This window comes from Sebastes umbrosus, chromosome 7 (assembly GCF_015220745.1).
Source record: "Sebastes umbrosus isolate fSebUmb1 chromosome 7, fSebUmb1.pri, whole genome shotgun sequence".
NCBI lineage: Eukaryota > Metazoa > Chordata > Actinopteri > Perciformes > Sebastidae > Sebastes > Sebastes umbrosus.
Window position 1 is genome coordinate 10616079 of NC_051275.1, and position 15682 is coordinate 10631760.

Consider the following 15682-nt stretch of genomic DNA (forward strand, 5'->3'; position numbering starts at 1 on the left):
CAGTATTATCCTGGGTTTCAGTGGAGACACATGAGAGCTGTAGAGTCAAAATAGTAATGCTCTTATATAGGTTTTTAATCTGGACACATTCAAAAAAATATTATTTGCAACTTTTAGCAACATCATCCAATAAAGTACCAGTATAAGTGGCCTTATAAATACCACACATTATCTGAACCCGGAGCAGTGTGAACCAGCAGTCCTCACCCCTGTCTGGGATTACTGCAGCATGTCTGCCCCTGTGTAGTGCTGGGGAATTAAACAGGAGGGGGGGTTGGGAGGGCAGGCAGCGGGCTGGGATAACACCGCAGTGTGGCACATTGCGTGTTAGCCGGGATATTAACAGTGTGGTTTGTATTAGGTTTCCCTTGGCTAAATTTTGAAGCTCCCACTTCCTGCATGCCCTCCGTGACAAAGACAGTATCCATATTGGCCTTTGAACATCTGCAGGACGCATTAAACACACGCTGCGGTTTTATGTCAGTACAGTATGTATTTGAAAAAGACTCTTAAGCTAATTAGACCTCCTGTTCATCTCAAGGTCACTGATTTGTTCTGCAGTTAGTTTTGACAGGCAGCAGTGTGCAGCGCGACATCATCTCGAACAGCAGAAAGAATTCATAGCATGATATTCTGGCGCAGTAAAAACTCCGGCAGTGGAAACTGTTTTAAACTGATACCAGAAAGAAACAGCAGGTCACCACAGATTACGGCTACAGTGAGCATGTCAGTTTTTATTTTTGGTCTGTATTTACACTGGTTTTGTAATGTCAGTGCAGGCTGTCATGTATGTATTATTGATTTTTGGGACTAATATGGAGCTAGAACAGTGGCAGTATTGAAAATGGAAACATTGGTACTGAAAAAAGTTCCACTGAAAAATAAAACGCAGGCATTACAAAAGATTTTATTTTATTTTTTGCATTCTGATGTGTTTTCAAATAACAACCTTCTGATTTTTTCCTCACTGTTTTTCGGGGGGTGGGAGGGCAATTTAGGCAATTAGTATGCAATTTAATCTGCATACTAAAGGAGAGAAAGTGGAACTTTTTTCAATGCCAAATTTTATTTTCTTACTGTCACTGTTTTAGCTTCATAGTCTAAGGCCGTGTTCACACCAAAAACAGCCATTTTTAATTGCATTAAAACAACGCAAGGTATAAATCTATAAAATTGTGGTTTACTTTGTAACGTGAACGGTGTATTTCTACCAACACAGCCCCTTGACTTTCTTAATGCAGCGGTGCTAACAGTGTACTACACATGTACACCTGATCTATGCAAGCCCATACCAGCCTGGTCTCCTAAAAAAAATTACGTTCCCATACAACGAAACTGCATTGTCAATTGCAATGTTTTTTCTCCCGGATTACATTTGTTTTTGATTTATAATCACAGTCTGCGGAAGTCCAGGCAGGGAGGAGGTCTGTGTGGCAGGCTCTGCCATCAGTGTATGAATGTGTGTGTGAATGGGTGAATGCTGACACGTAGTGTGAAGCGCTTTGAGTGATCAGAAGACTAGAAAAGTGCTATACAAACCAAAGTCCATTTATCATTTACCATCCAGTTTTGTAAGAGACAGGGTTGCTCATACAGTGGCAGGGTCTTGACACACGACATCACAGGTTGGTCTTTGTTGAGGCATCAGGATTTCCTTTTTTTCCCAGCTGCAATGAGTCAACAACAGCAATTTGATCATGTTCACTCCCTGGATCAGCACATCGAGGCTACCATACATTACCTACTTCTGATGCGATGCTACGCAATATGTGCGGCATCATGCAGATGTGCACGTCTAACAAGCCGATTGGTTGAAGCAACTCGGGAGACAGGTTCAAAGCACAAAGAGAAAAAGGTGAAATTTGTACAAGTTGTTTTTTACAAGTATGAAAGAAACAGCCAGAGAAGCATGATCCATGTAGCAGTAACCATGTGCACTTTTGTTCTCATGTACGTGCATTATCATGTCCCGCTCTCAATTTGTTGATGACAGTCACGGATGTCACGGACGCACACTGCCGCACATTCACAGGGCGTCGACCACTGTCAGCAGAGCAGCCGGGCAGCAGCAGCAGATTAAATACAGCTAGACAGCTGATGGACGTCACAATGCACTACATGCATCACAGTCTTAATACTGTGCTGCCACTTCCGCGCACGCCATTCTGTCCGTATATCGACGGATATGGTTTACAGCATGTAATAACAGTAATAGGTTCCTTATGGGGAGATCCTCTGCAGAGCAACTCGGTCAGTCCACAGCGAGGGATGTTGAAGGGCCGCATGTGGAGCAGTGTGAGCATGTCAGACACCGAGAATGTTGGGAGAAGTTTGGTTGCGTCCCAGAATAACTGATGTCCACTGATGCTGCGGGTTAATCCAACAGATGTGGACTTCCTCTGCTTATAACACAGATGCAGGTTCATAGTGGTCTGATAAGTAATTCAGGGTAAAGCAATAAGAAGGGATCTCCTTTTTCATTCCTACTGTCTGTTCAATTTTGTAATGATACATTTGAAATTGCTTTCATATGTTTATGTATGCTGCTGAAACAGTGGGTTAAAGGATCATTTGGGTTTGTTATAACTCGGATCTTATTTTCATAGTTTTGACCATCATTTCTATCAGTTATGATAACAGTGTATGTGTTGATAATAATCCAACATTGAACATAAACACAACTACACTGGGGTGGGTGTTTGCAAGAGAGAGTCTCGGTAATGATTTTACAATTCACCTTCCCTTCCAAAGAAGTTGACCTGTTTCTTTTTTTGTTTTGTTTTTTACAACCTGTCCGATCACGTGACTGCACATGTTTTTTGACGGGTGTCAGGTCAAGTTTAAGAAAAGACTTAAAAGCTCTTTGCTTCTTTAATACTTTAATATGACGCAAGTAGTATCCCTTTTTTTTGATACTCACTACGAGGAACTTTTTTTTTCTAATCCCTATTTTCCATCATTTATCAAAACAAGCTAAACTGCTCAAAGTGTGTTAAAGATGTCTGAAAACAAGCGGCCATAAAAGAAACATGCCAAAATAAAATAATGCAACTAATTCTGACTTTAATCAAGAGGTGTCTGATCAAAGAATATGCAAACCTGAAATACCTGAGAGAGCATTCAGCATCAATTTGGTGCGGTTTTAGGTTTGTCAGGATAAGGATACAGAGTATGTGTCAGAAGACAAATTGTGCATGTGGCCACTTGGCACACACAGTTGTGTTGTATAGCTTATAGCTCTTGTGGTTTAAAACAGATCACCTGGTGGCTCTAACTCCACATTCTCTCTATCTCTCTCTCTCTCTGTCCGTCTGTGTCTCTCTCCCTGCAGAGCTTCAGAGGGAGGGCAGCATCGAGACCCTCAGCAACAGCTCGGGCTCCACCAGCGGTAGCATCCCACGCAACTTCGAGGGTTACCGCTCCCCCCTGCCCACCAACGAGAGCCAGCCGCTCAGCCTCTTCCCCACCAACTTCCCCTAGAGTCCCACCTCTCCTGCAGGAAGAACCACCACCGTCCAGCCCACCCATCTCCCGCCCATACTGTATCTGTCCACACAGCGTGACACTGGCACACAAACTAGGACTGTGTGTTTCTCTGTACAGTGTGTTTTTCTCTTCTCATACAGCTGTGATCCCAGCAGTGAACATACAGAAAATGTAATGAAAATTATTTAGTGTTCAAATTGTATTAATTTCTGAGTGAAAACACTGAGACAAATTCATTGTATAGACTCTTGAAAGCTAATTTCTTTTAATCTTACCAGCTATTTTAAGTGTTGCTGAGCAATTAAACAAACCTACAATATAAAAAGAAAGATGAAAGTGCAGATAGAGTAGTTTCATCACAGAGTATTTTGATACAGCTGTGGTCTGGGAGGAACTTCCTTTATTTTCAATATCAGATTTTTAATAACAGACCAGTATCAGCCCAACACATGTGTCTAACCCTGCTTTTAACCTTGTTGTTGTGTTAAATCAGAAGCCAGTTGACACCGACGTTGTTGGAGACAGCCGTCCTCTCCTCTCCCGTTTCTTCAGCCCGGCCGCCATCATTCATTCTTTGTGTGTGTTGGAAGTTTTACGGTGTGCCTATTGTCTGAATGAGCCATGAGAAAGGGAGCGCCGACAAAGGAAAAATGTTTATTCCAGTCAGTGACGTGTAGCAGCTCCTTTTCCCCTCCGTGTGTGTGTGTGTGTGTGTTGCTCTCATGTTCTCTCACTAAATGTTTTTGATTAAATTTGGTCCTCTCATGCCTTTGATTATCATGTAATTACATTTGACAAAAGATGCAGTAATGAGATGACACTATCACTACGTCGCTGAAGTAATTTAGATCTTTACAGCATAATTGAGACATTTCTGAAATCATTTAGATATATTCCCCACTCGGCCTTTCCAGATAGTAAATTTTAATTGAGCGGAGTAATAGAGCCTTGTGCTGTATGTTGTACATTAGCAACTTTTGACCAAAATCTTTTTCTTGCCTCTGTAGTTATAGATCTATAAAAAAAAGTATATTCCTTAAATGTACTAGCTTTGCCCTTAGCAAAGAAGAATGACTTTGATAATCAGAAATTATTAAACACACTTTGCCTGTTAGTTTGTCCTAAGCAGAATGTTTGTCTTGGTGAAAACTGAAATGCACTATTAATAGAGTCACATTAGAGAAGATATTAAATGATAATAGTTAAGTACAATCTGATAAAAAGGTCTGCGTGTTGTTGGACCGGCTGCATGTCGTTGCTCTGTCACTGACTGAGGGCATGCTTCTGCAATACTTGTTTTAATTCAGAGCAAATGCTTGTTGTTCTCTTGATTTGTAAAACTCCTTTTCCCAGCATTCATGCAAGAAAAAAACATAGTAAAAACTCAAGGAAATGAAACTGTCTTTTTTTCTCACTCTGATTGCTTCTAATTGTGCTGTTCAGATTTCAACCACGGCGGTGACCATCAGCACATAGTACCACTGGTAATTAGTACCATATTTTTTAACAGGCAGTAAAGTGCTGTTAAAGGGACTTTTATGGGCGACTCTGGCTCTTTGTTCTGAGAGAGAGAGAGAGAGAGAGAGAGAGAGAGAGAGACGAGAGGCCATGTTTGTTTCTCTGCTAATCAGCACAAAACTTCAAATCCTAAAACTCTGAGATTTGGAGAAAAAAAAAGAAGTAGTAACTAATTCAAATTAAATTAAATTAGAAGTGAATTATTCCTTGTATGCTTTATTTCATCTCATCAATGTGTTCATAGCCATAAAATTAAAAAAGGGGTCCTTGCCCAACTACAGTGGAACGTATCCAAACTTGAAGAGAAACGTTTGCACATGAATAACTTATTACAACTTAAATGCCTGAAACATTTTTAAATTAAAAACAGTATGCTTGTATTTCCAGTCGCATGTATTTGAAAATAATATCTGTTACTCTATGAGTTGGACAACAGAATACATAAAAAAAGGAACCATTACAAAATGTGTTTATTTAGGTTTATATGCAAGGCTCCCTTATGAATAAAGTAGAAATAAGCTCCAGCTGGCAGGATGCGTCTCTGCCACTTCATCCAGAGGAAAGCATTATGCAACAAGTACAAGAGGAAAAACTCACGTTTGTTTTTACTTGAAACATTTTTTATTTGATTCCAACATGTTTTAACAAACATTTTACAATGTTTAATATTCACAATAGTACACATTATAAATCTTCTCTTTGATCATCAGGGCCACTTTTGAAACTTTTTTTTTTAAATAATATGTGATAAATAACAATAACAAGGATACACTAAAAACCTGAAAACTGAAACACATCCTGTCAGTTTAAAATTATTTTTTACATTTGGTAATTTGTAAATGGGGAGAAACCTGGGCACAGTTATCTATGTATTGATTTTGAGAATAAATTCTTATATACTGAGCTTTATACGTTTAACAGTGTATTCTATAGCAAAGACGTGTCCTGTTAGAGTCACTGAGCACAACAGTAAATCCCTACTCACTGATTCACTGATGTAAATGGTAGAAAACTCCCCAGGTCATACATCCAACATCCTGCTATGAGATGTGCGGTGGAACCGTTCGATGTTGAGTCCAAACTTGTGATCTTCCGACCGAGAAACATGGCAGCAAACTGAGCGCTTATCAATCGTTTTAGGACTAACTGAATATGCTTTGGGATTTGAATCTGACCTGTGGCCCTTTGCTGCATGTCATCCCCTCTCTCCCTCCCCTTTCATAACTATCACTGTCACTAGCAATAAAAGCTAAAAGCCCAACAAGTGTGAGAGTCACACTGATTCTCCTGGATTTAGCATGGCGGTCACTACAAAACATCAGCATTAGCTCAGTTAGCAAGAACTGATCCAGAGTTTGGGCATTTTAACTGGAAACATCTGACTGGAACAAGGCATTCTAACAGTTATTGCATAGCCTACACCAGGGGTCTGCAACCTGCGGATCAGGAGCCAAATGCTGTGGATTTTTTTTTTAAATTAGTGGAAATGAATATCTGTTTTTTTGTTTACATTTTAATTTTTAGGTCTATGGTATGACGGTACAACGGTACGATGGAGTATTAGGGCCACATTGAGCAAAAAAATAAATCTGAGATTTCAAGAATAAAGTCGTAATATTACAAGAAAAAAAGTAATAATATTATAAAGTAGTAATTTTACGTGTTGTTTCCTTTTTTCATTCAAAGTTATGACTTTATTCTCGTAATATTACGACTTTTTTTCTCATAAAGTTATGATTTTATTTTCGTAACATTACGACTTTTTTTCTCGTAAAGGTCTGACTTTACTCTCGTAATATTACAACTTTTTTTCTCGTAAAGTTATGATTTTATTCTCGTAACATTATGACTCTTTTTCTCGTAAAGTTATGACTTTATTCTCATAACATTACAACTAAAATGTTTTGCCTAAAATGGCTCTTTTGATAGTAAAGGTTGCTGACCCCTGGCCTACACTGTGATGCTATAGCAGCTTAGCATGGTTGAATGATAGTAGGCTCCATTCACATTTATCCTACTATGCTAAACAATGGTGGGCTCCATGTCAACAGTTTAGCCTTAGCATTGTTAAATGCCAGCAGGTCCAGCAGCCTGCCAATAAGACTGGTACTTTAATTATAATAAATATTGTGTTTGTACGTTTCAAAGTTATCATCAAGTTAATGTAGCGTGACCAGGTAGCAATCTCTAGTTTCAAGTGCAGCCCACATGGTACCATCCATCATCCATTGTTTCCTATTTAGAGACTTTACTGAATAGAAGAACCTCCCAGACCTCCTGCTAGAGCTTCATTTCTCAAAAGCAACCAGCAGAAATATCTCCTCGTGCTTTTAAATCTATAAGGGAATACGCTCATTTGTTTGTTTTTTTAAAAGAAAGTGCCACCAGTGGATGCTGATGCATGTAATTGTGCTGCTTGCTCATCTTATCCAAACTGTGAGATGTCAGTGAGATGTCAGCCAATTACATTTGGTTATGACAGGTGACAACATTGGGCAGCGAAGACTGTTTTAAAAAACGTTTTTTTTAACAACTTTGTATCATATATCCATACTTCATGTCACTTCAACATGTGACTATAGATTCATTTACCATGTAGCTTTAACCATGAAAATCATGCAAGAGGAAATTCATCTAAATATGACTGCATTTTTACATTCCAGATTAGGGTGCAATTTGACCATATTCTAGGGCATTTCATTGTATAGATTACGGTAAATTGCTCAACATCAGGTGGTTGTATAGGCAGTAATAGCTATAATAGCTTATTGTCACTCATTCACTATTATAAATGTGCTTAAACAAAGAGAATTGTGAAGTCCAGCAGCATCCAGAGAGAGAACGCACACAGACGTGGGTGGGAGTAAAAATCACCTGGTTGATTTAGAAGTTGAGATGTAAAAGATCTGTCTCCTGATGGATGTAGAGGTGGCTGCTGCTAAAATACACACAATTCTAGGAGATTATCATTTACTGTATATTAATTTCTTTCTTTTGTAAATATGTAAAAATGGTTATTTAAAAAAAAAAAAGTCTTTTGGAGAAATTTGTGTAAATGAGCGGCCCGAAAACATTTCAAAAACGAAGGTCATTTTGGTTGAAAAAATTACAAAAACAAAGAAGAAGATGAGCAGCTAATGCAAGGACTCAACTATACCAGGCACTTTGAGTAATGACTTTTCTCTGCCACTCAAAATTCACTGTGTGTGGGAACCTACCTTAGATGATTCCTGCATGTTTTAGCATCACCGTCTTCACACTGAACACCACCACAGTCGGCCCTGTGAATGGAGAGACTGATTAGAAACACACAGTGCTCCAGGAGGGGCCTGGATTTCAATACCTGAACTGCTACATGACATACAATGTGTTAGAAGGTTTAGAGTAACCACACAAGTTCATTTTGAGTGAAATTAATAATAATACATTTTCTGAACTGCATTATTTAGAATAATGATAATATAATTTAGAGAGATATGTCACAAAGATATGCTATTCTTCTTTTATGATTCCAATGATTCATTCATTGATATATTTTTGGCCTCATTGGGCAAAAATTCCATAATAACCTTTCATCATATATTGTAATTCAAGTGCTCTGAGAGATAACTGGACTTCTGCGGCTCTGTTTTCAGACTTTAAAAAATCTACTTTGACCAATCACAGGTAATTTCATTGAGAGAGCGTTTTTATTGGCTGTGCTCCAGTTATGTGACCAGAACTTGGCGTTCCTTCACCAGATTTCACAATGGCGGCGGCATCACAAACTTTCTCATTTTACAGCTAAACCGTACACTACAAGATGAAAACATTTGAGGCGAGAAATAGGCATTAACGTAACATAATATTGATTCATATTTGATCAGCGTGGCCTAGTTTGACCGTTTGGTCGGAGTTTGCGAGTGATTGACAGCTGCTCAGAGACGGCAGACCTCAGATCAGCTCTTACTGCTTGTTTTCCTTCGGTCTGTGAAATCTTGCAGATGCCGTTAGGACACCGGAGGATACCAGAGGACACAGGATTTTGTACTACTACTGTCACGATATAGCGACAGTTTTATAAAAATAACTTATTTGTAATCATATTTGTTCCAATCTCGCCTACTTCAGCTTTAAAGGTGCTGATCAGCTGCTGCAGAAAACTCACACACTGGCACATGAGGCCCAAGGCCGTTTTTAGTCCATGACTTGGATCCTAAACCCCCCCATTAGACTGCAGGTAGATCAAGTTATAACTGTAAATCTAAATAGTTCAACAGTCTAAAATCTTAATTTAAATGATGCTGAAATGTTGTGCCCTTTTTTCTACAGCTCCTGTAGGCACCTCCAGGAGGAGGTCCTCCTTGAACCACATGTTTAGAGTCACATGGCACAGAGACAGCTTTGTTACCAACTAAAACTCACCATCAAGTGTGTCAAGACCTGTATACAGTGTAAAATGTCCAAGACAAAGCCGGAGATGTGCTCACTGATCGGAGTTCAGCGGGCTGCTGGGAGGTCGGAAGGAGATAAGATTTGAATCAGGAACATGAGCAGGATTTTTTTTTTTTTTCTGGATCAGCTTCAGGTTCATCTCATCCCCCCCACATTTATCCTTCAAGAAACACATGAATCAATGTCAGTGCTGTTTTTTAGTTTTATGTGATTTATAAAACCCTTACCTGTACTGAAGAGGAAGCAGGGATAAACTTAAACCTAAACTCAGTTTTAAGGTCATTAATTCATAGTGTGCGACATGATCTGATTTTAAGGGAGGCACGGTTATTTGCATTTGCACATTATTTACTGCATGATAACACTTGCAGATGTTTGATTATGTTCCTCTGCGTCTTGAAGTAACTAAATAATTAGATCGGATTTTGCAATCATATTTAATCGCAACCTAATTTGAAGCTTGTTGAAACTTCACTATTTTCATAGCCTATCTTTGAGTAATTTCAAGTATGAGTGTTTTTAAAATTACAAATGTTATTGTACCGATTATACTGGGGGGTTTTGACAAGAATCAAACACTAAATATGATATATGAAATCGAAACTAAGACTTTTTCCTGATGGGAAGTTAAATTTGATGTCATGATGTTGTCTGACATGTAGTAGTAGTGTCTCCTCCGTGTTGTTTGTGGAGGTAAGACGCGTCTCCCTCCGGCCTGCAGGCTGCAGGTAGGTAGCTTCCTCTCTGCCTCTCTGCTGCTGCGCTCCTATAATATGATTCAATGTTCTCAGCGCTGCAGCTGCTAATTCAATTTCTCCACGCTGTCAACACATCTGCAAGCACACAAAAGATTATTTTGCTTGTTAAAAAAAAAAAAAAAAAAGTATCTCAACGAACATGAAATAGTAATAAATATTGTCAGCTGCATGATATTAAAAAGCCGACGCTTAAACGTTTTCCTGATTAAGAACGAGTTGAAAACATGCAGGAGGTGTAACGTTAATCCTCCTCTTTCATCCTTTGGCACAGATAAAACAACAGTTTACGTTTAAATGTTACTTTAAACTCGCAGGTGTACACATGAGGTTCAAAATATACACAGAAAAACCTAATAAAAGGAAGGATTTTAACTGATCGGTTTGATCGATTAAATTAAGGATGTTTGTGAATCCCGTACAGAAAAATATCTCTCAAATAAATTCATTTACAGAGAGGTGGTTGAATACAAAAAATGCAACAATCTATTTTCAAAAAAAATTAAAAATTTAAAAAAAAATCGTGTTTTAAGCAGACTCGTTTGTGCGGAGGCCTTTTTGTTTTTGCAGAATTCAAAATAATTTCCCAACAGCATTTATAACGGCCGTTTTCAGTCTACACAGGATATTTGCGTGACAGAGATTTATAAGAAGATGATTCAATGGGATCACATTTTTTTTTTTCTTTTATTAAAATTTGATACACAAAATCTAAAAAAAAAATTTAAAAAATACTCTTAATAAATCTATTGGTGATTTCAAATCAAGTCCTCTTGTGTCGATACAGGGCACCTGACGGAAGTGTGGGGTCTTATCTGTGCTCAAAGGCACAACGGGAAGGTCACCTCCAACCAGCAACCGACAACACAGGAGATTTTTTTCGATAAGGCTGATAAAAAAAAAAAAAACCCTGACAGTAATGACAGTAGTTAATGTCATTGTGATATATATATATATATATATTGGAAGCACGCGTCACATCCAGTGATCGTGTTTGGCACATACCTATCACACAATTCTGCAGTGCGTCATGCATTCAGTCACCTGTGGCCAAACTGTTTTTACTTCTCATCGGCGGCTAGAAAAGTGGGACTCAGGGCCACCCAAGGGTGCTCGAGTCTCCTTAACACAATAACTTATATATAGCAGTACACTCTTTACATTGCAACGATTTTCATACATTCTCTCTCTCTCTCTCTTTCTTTCATATACATATATATATATATATATATATATTTATATATATATATATATATATATATATATATATATATAGAATAAAGAGTCAAACAATAAATCAAATCCAAACATGAGATTAAACCTGATCAGACTGTGCTGCTGTAGCGTCTATAGAGCATCGAGTGGATGTCTGCTGTAACGCCTGTTGTGGATGTGACAGACAGACAGCTCTGTGTCACTCTCCTCTGGCTCCCCTGGGTCACTATAGCGCCCCCACCTGGTGGTTTACCTGTCAGTCAGACAGATGCACCCACCACAGCCACCATACACCACTGCAGGCGCTGCAGTTCAGATGTACATGGCTGTGAGAATAGGAGGGTCAAACAGGTTTTAGGGGCTGAAAGGTAGCTGGATATGAGTGGTCGTAGTTTATGATTGAGTTTGTCATGAAGTCGTGTCCAGTAAGTAAAAAAAAAAAAAAAAATGTTTGTTTTATGGAAGAGTTGGGATGCATCAGGTATTAGTCTGGTCCCAAAACACTTCTTCTCTGTCATGGTATTGTTCCAACCAAGTGGTTCAGTGTGTGTGTGTGTGTGTGTGTGCGTGTGTGTGTTTGTGTGTGATAAGAGTGTGTGTGTGTGCGTGTGTGTTGGGAGTGGTTGAGGAAACATTGTGCCTTTCCTACAAGTGAGAACTGATATGTTTCATTTAGCAGAGTGAACTGTAGAGGAGCTGGAGGAGAAGAAGGAGAGGAGGAGAGGAGGAGGAGGAGGAGGAGGAGGAGGAGGGCTGCTGGTAGCTGTGCGAAGAGGATGAGGGAGGAGAAGGAGAAGAAAAAAAGGAGGAGGAGGCGGAGGAGGAGGAGGAGGAGGAGGAGAGGGCCGCTGGTCGCCGGGTTTCCATGTGACAAGGGGAAATATGAGGGACTTTGACAGGTCTTAAACGGTCTGGCGCCAAGGCCTCAGTCTAGCCGCTAAATATAGCCGGAGAGATGATGCAGGGAGATGGGAGGAGAAGATGGAGAGATAAAAAGGAAGAAAGGAACAATGTCGAAAGGGGAGGAAGAAAATAACAATACTCGATTATAGACGAATATGGCGCAAAAAGTGCCCCCGTTATGTTGTAATTAGAGCGCCTTTGGGCCGGATCGCTGACACATGGGCCAAATCACCTTCACCATCAAGACGCCTTTTACGCACATTTTCATTTTCACATCTGCAGCTGCATATTGTATTGTACTGAGCGGACGGATCAAGGACACAGAAAAAGCTTGGGTCAACTTCCTACTGTATGGAAAAGCGTGATGCAAGCATTTAATGCACTTTTAAATAGGCCTATACAACTCCAGCTCACATGATGACTGACAACTCTTTTCATAAAATATCTCAAATTTAAGATCCAGACTTGCCTGTTTTTACTCATTTCTTTTGACAATATCATAAATTATCTAAACTACCAATAGGAGAAAATTGGGTACAAAGACTTCTGAATATGTTCCTGTTTTAGAAATGTTTCCACTCCATTTTACGCATCTTTTACCCTTCATGATGATTGCTTTTCCTCACATTCCCAAAGAACAAGTCTAAGGAGCAAATTCACTGTCTGCTTGCATTAATCCCCAACACAGAGAATGTGTTAAGCCATCAGCACAGTGCTCATGTAGATCTCAGAGCAGTCCTTCTCTCGACTTAATGACTTTTAAATCGCGCGTAATGGTGATTTCTGTACCGTTGACGGCACAGAACAAATAAATGGTGACTAATTTGCACAAGCAATTGTTTATACAATTATCCAGTTGAGTATTCCGGCAGAAAAACCGTTATCCACCTCCATATGTTGCTAATCTGTTTTTTTTTTTCTCCCCATGTAGTGAAGCTCAGTGCATGCAGCTTCAAAAACTCTTGTCCAACTTGTCGCCACTGCTACATCTCCACCTAACCATTTCATAAAATCTGAAAGAGCAGTGTTACAAACAAGTCAGCTGTCCGGCCAGATTATAGCAGATACACACTCCACAATATATAACTCTGAGGAAAACTGTGAGGTATATATGTGCAAGACATGCTTGATGATTTTATATTCTATTATTTATTTTTTTATTCTTATTTTATTCTAACGTTTTTATCTATTCTTTTGTTATTATACTGTTTAACTTGCACCAACAAAACCAAAGCTCCTAGTGTATACCTCTTACACCTGGCAATAAACACCATTCTGATTCTGATTCTGATTCTCGTGTGAAATCTCCCTGGCACTTATTTCCACCACCTACCTGGCTGACTGAAAATACTTTTTTTTTTGTCTGACTCTGCTATTGATGCCTCCACTGTGTGAAACAGTTGATGCTCTATGGGACTTATGTGTCTGGTCTGATGTGTGTTTCCTGGAAACTGTTTTGGCTTCATTCAGGTATATAGTGAACTCTGTTGTTGCTGTAGCTGCTCCTGTCTGGCCTGCTGACTCTCTTTACGCGTGGCTGTAGCAATCTGATGGAAGCCGAGCAACAAGTGTGTAACATAACAGGATGTGCCAACATTGCATGCTCCTATAAATCACATATTATGCATGCTGCATCTGACACACAAGTCCTGACTCCTGAAAACTGGAGTTGCATTTTTTGGGGAGTCGCATTTAAGGATAAAAAAATGATATCGATATTACGATTTATTGTGATTTTTGTTAACTTTTTTAACACTAGACAATGGGAAAAAGTTGAATCATACACTTCTAGGTACTTTCACTTTGGAAAATATCTAAATTAATACGTAAAAATGTTTGCTTTTCAGCATGTATGTAGTCAGAGATGTCCTGAAGTCAAATGTATCATGTTTTGCACCTTTTTGTCTTTATTTGATTGTTTTTACAGCCCTGCATAGCGACCGATTAGGAAAGGAATAGGTGGACTTAATATATTAATAATAAGGAGTTTATAAATATTATTCAAGACTTTTTTTTAAAGAGTTTTGTGTGTTGCCTGACAGCGGAAGAGACGCACAGGCGCCAAGTTGAAGGGGTTAATAGGAAATGCGCATGACAGTCTCATTCAGAAGGATTATCACTTTTTGTTTCAGTTTTTGTCGCCTGTGGGCCCACGAAACACGGTTCCTTTTCTTGCCCGGAGAGAACAGCTGTTTATCCAAAAAAAAAAAAAGAAAAACAAAATCACATCTGACACCGAGTCATGACCGAGGCAGAAAAAAAGTGGAGCAGATGAGGCTGTTGATGGTGGAGCCGGAGGGGCATCGCACATCATGCACGACTTCAGGGTGAATATAAAGAAAGAGACAAGAGATTGTTCTTATTGTGTCGCATCAGCCGACTGGCGCCGAGCGGCTCTTTAACAAAACTGAGTCCAAGTTAATCAAGAGCTGCGCCCTGTCCTTGGTTTGGACCAAATACAACCTGTCCAAGATTACGCACTACCACGGCCTGCCCTCAGCACTAAATCATCTCATCGCTTACAAAAAAAATCACTAACAGCAATGTGACAGCAGGAATACTCCAGAACTGCACTGACAATAATAATATTTAGCCTCATTTAAAAAAAATACAAAACCTAAATATGCCAAGAGTGTCCCAAGAAATGTCACTTTTATTTGCGTCCAAACAAGGAAGAGTTTGTATCATAAGTGAGCACTCACCGCTTTCCTTCTTTCTCCCTGATTTCTCTCTCAAAAATTCACTCATCATCATTCATCTGGTTTCCTCTTTTTCCTCCACGCAGCATCTGGGTTTGTCTTTTCCAGCCTTGACTCTCTTTATTACTGCTGCTGTTGCTGCTGCTGCTGCTGCTGCCTTCCAGTCAGCTCGATCAGGAAAAACGCGCAGATAAATGGCTCTCGGCTGCCTGAGGAAGCTGTTATGAGAGCTGGAGTTAGTATACGCACGGCTAACATAAGATAGCCAGAGCTATAATGTAAGGCAAATCCAGCCTTTACGCGTCAAAACAGCCGATAACATGAATAATTACTTTGTTATTATAGAGAACGACCGAGAAGCAGCTCCTTAGAAATAAATCTCTCCGGAATGCGCAGAGCATTGAGCTGCTGCGAGTCGTTGGATTGAGCCTACTACTACTACTGTTGTGAGTTGTTCTATAACAAGACAGTGGTAAACGTGGAGAACTGGCGCTGTTCCTCTGTATTAAAGGTGAGTATTAAAGACAGTGACTCTGTGTGGACATGCAGGCTGGTTTCTCCGGAGGCGTAAAAAACGCAAGCCGAGAGAGGTGATGCCTCCACCGGCCAAGAAACTGAGGGCTGACCCGGTGTTGGCTTTTGGAAAAATGGGGGTGGGATTTCCCGATCCTT

The 15682-nt window shown here is 39.6% G+C and overlaps 1 protein-coding gene and 1 long non-coding RNA gene across 2 annotated transcripts in view; one reads left to right on the top strand and one right to left on the bottom strand.

Annotated features, from left to right (window-relative positions):
- The window catches only part of bcas3 (BCAS3 microtubule associated cell migration factor), a 355427-nt gene extending 350521 nt beyond the window's left edge, over positions 1 to 4906 (top strand). The window contains exon 24 of the mRNA XM_037774551.1: positions 3332 to 4906. Coding sequence (XP_037630479.1) covers positions 3332 to 3480 — 149 coding nt within the window. The 3' untranslated portion in view covers positions 3481 to 4906. The remainder of the gene's footprint in view (positions 1 to 3331) is intronic.
- Positions 4907 to 6844: 1938 nt separating this feature from the next.
- On the bottom strand, positions 6845 to 15475 carry LOC119491557. The gene is made up of 3 exons (XR_005207627.1): positions 15343 to 15475; positions 9409 to 15228; positions 6845 to 8285 (listed from the first exon to the last, which is right to left on the bottom strand). It is a non-coding gene; the product is annotated as an uncharacterized LOC119491557 (long non-coding RNA).
- Between the last annotated feature and the right edge of the window lie 207 nt (positions 15476 to 15682).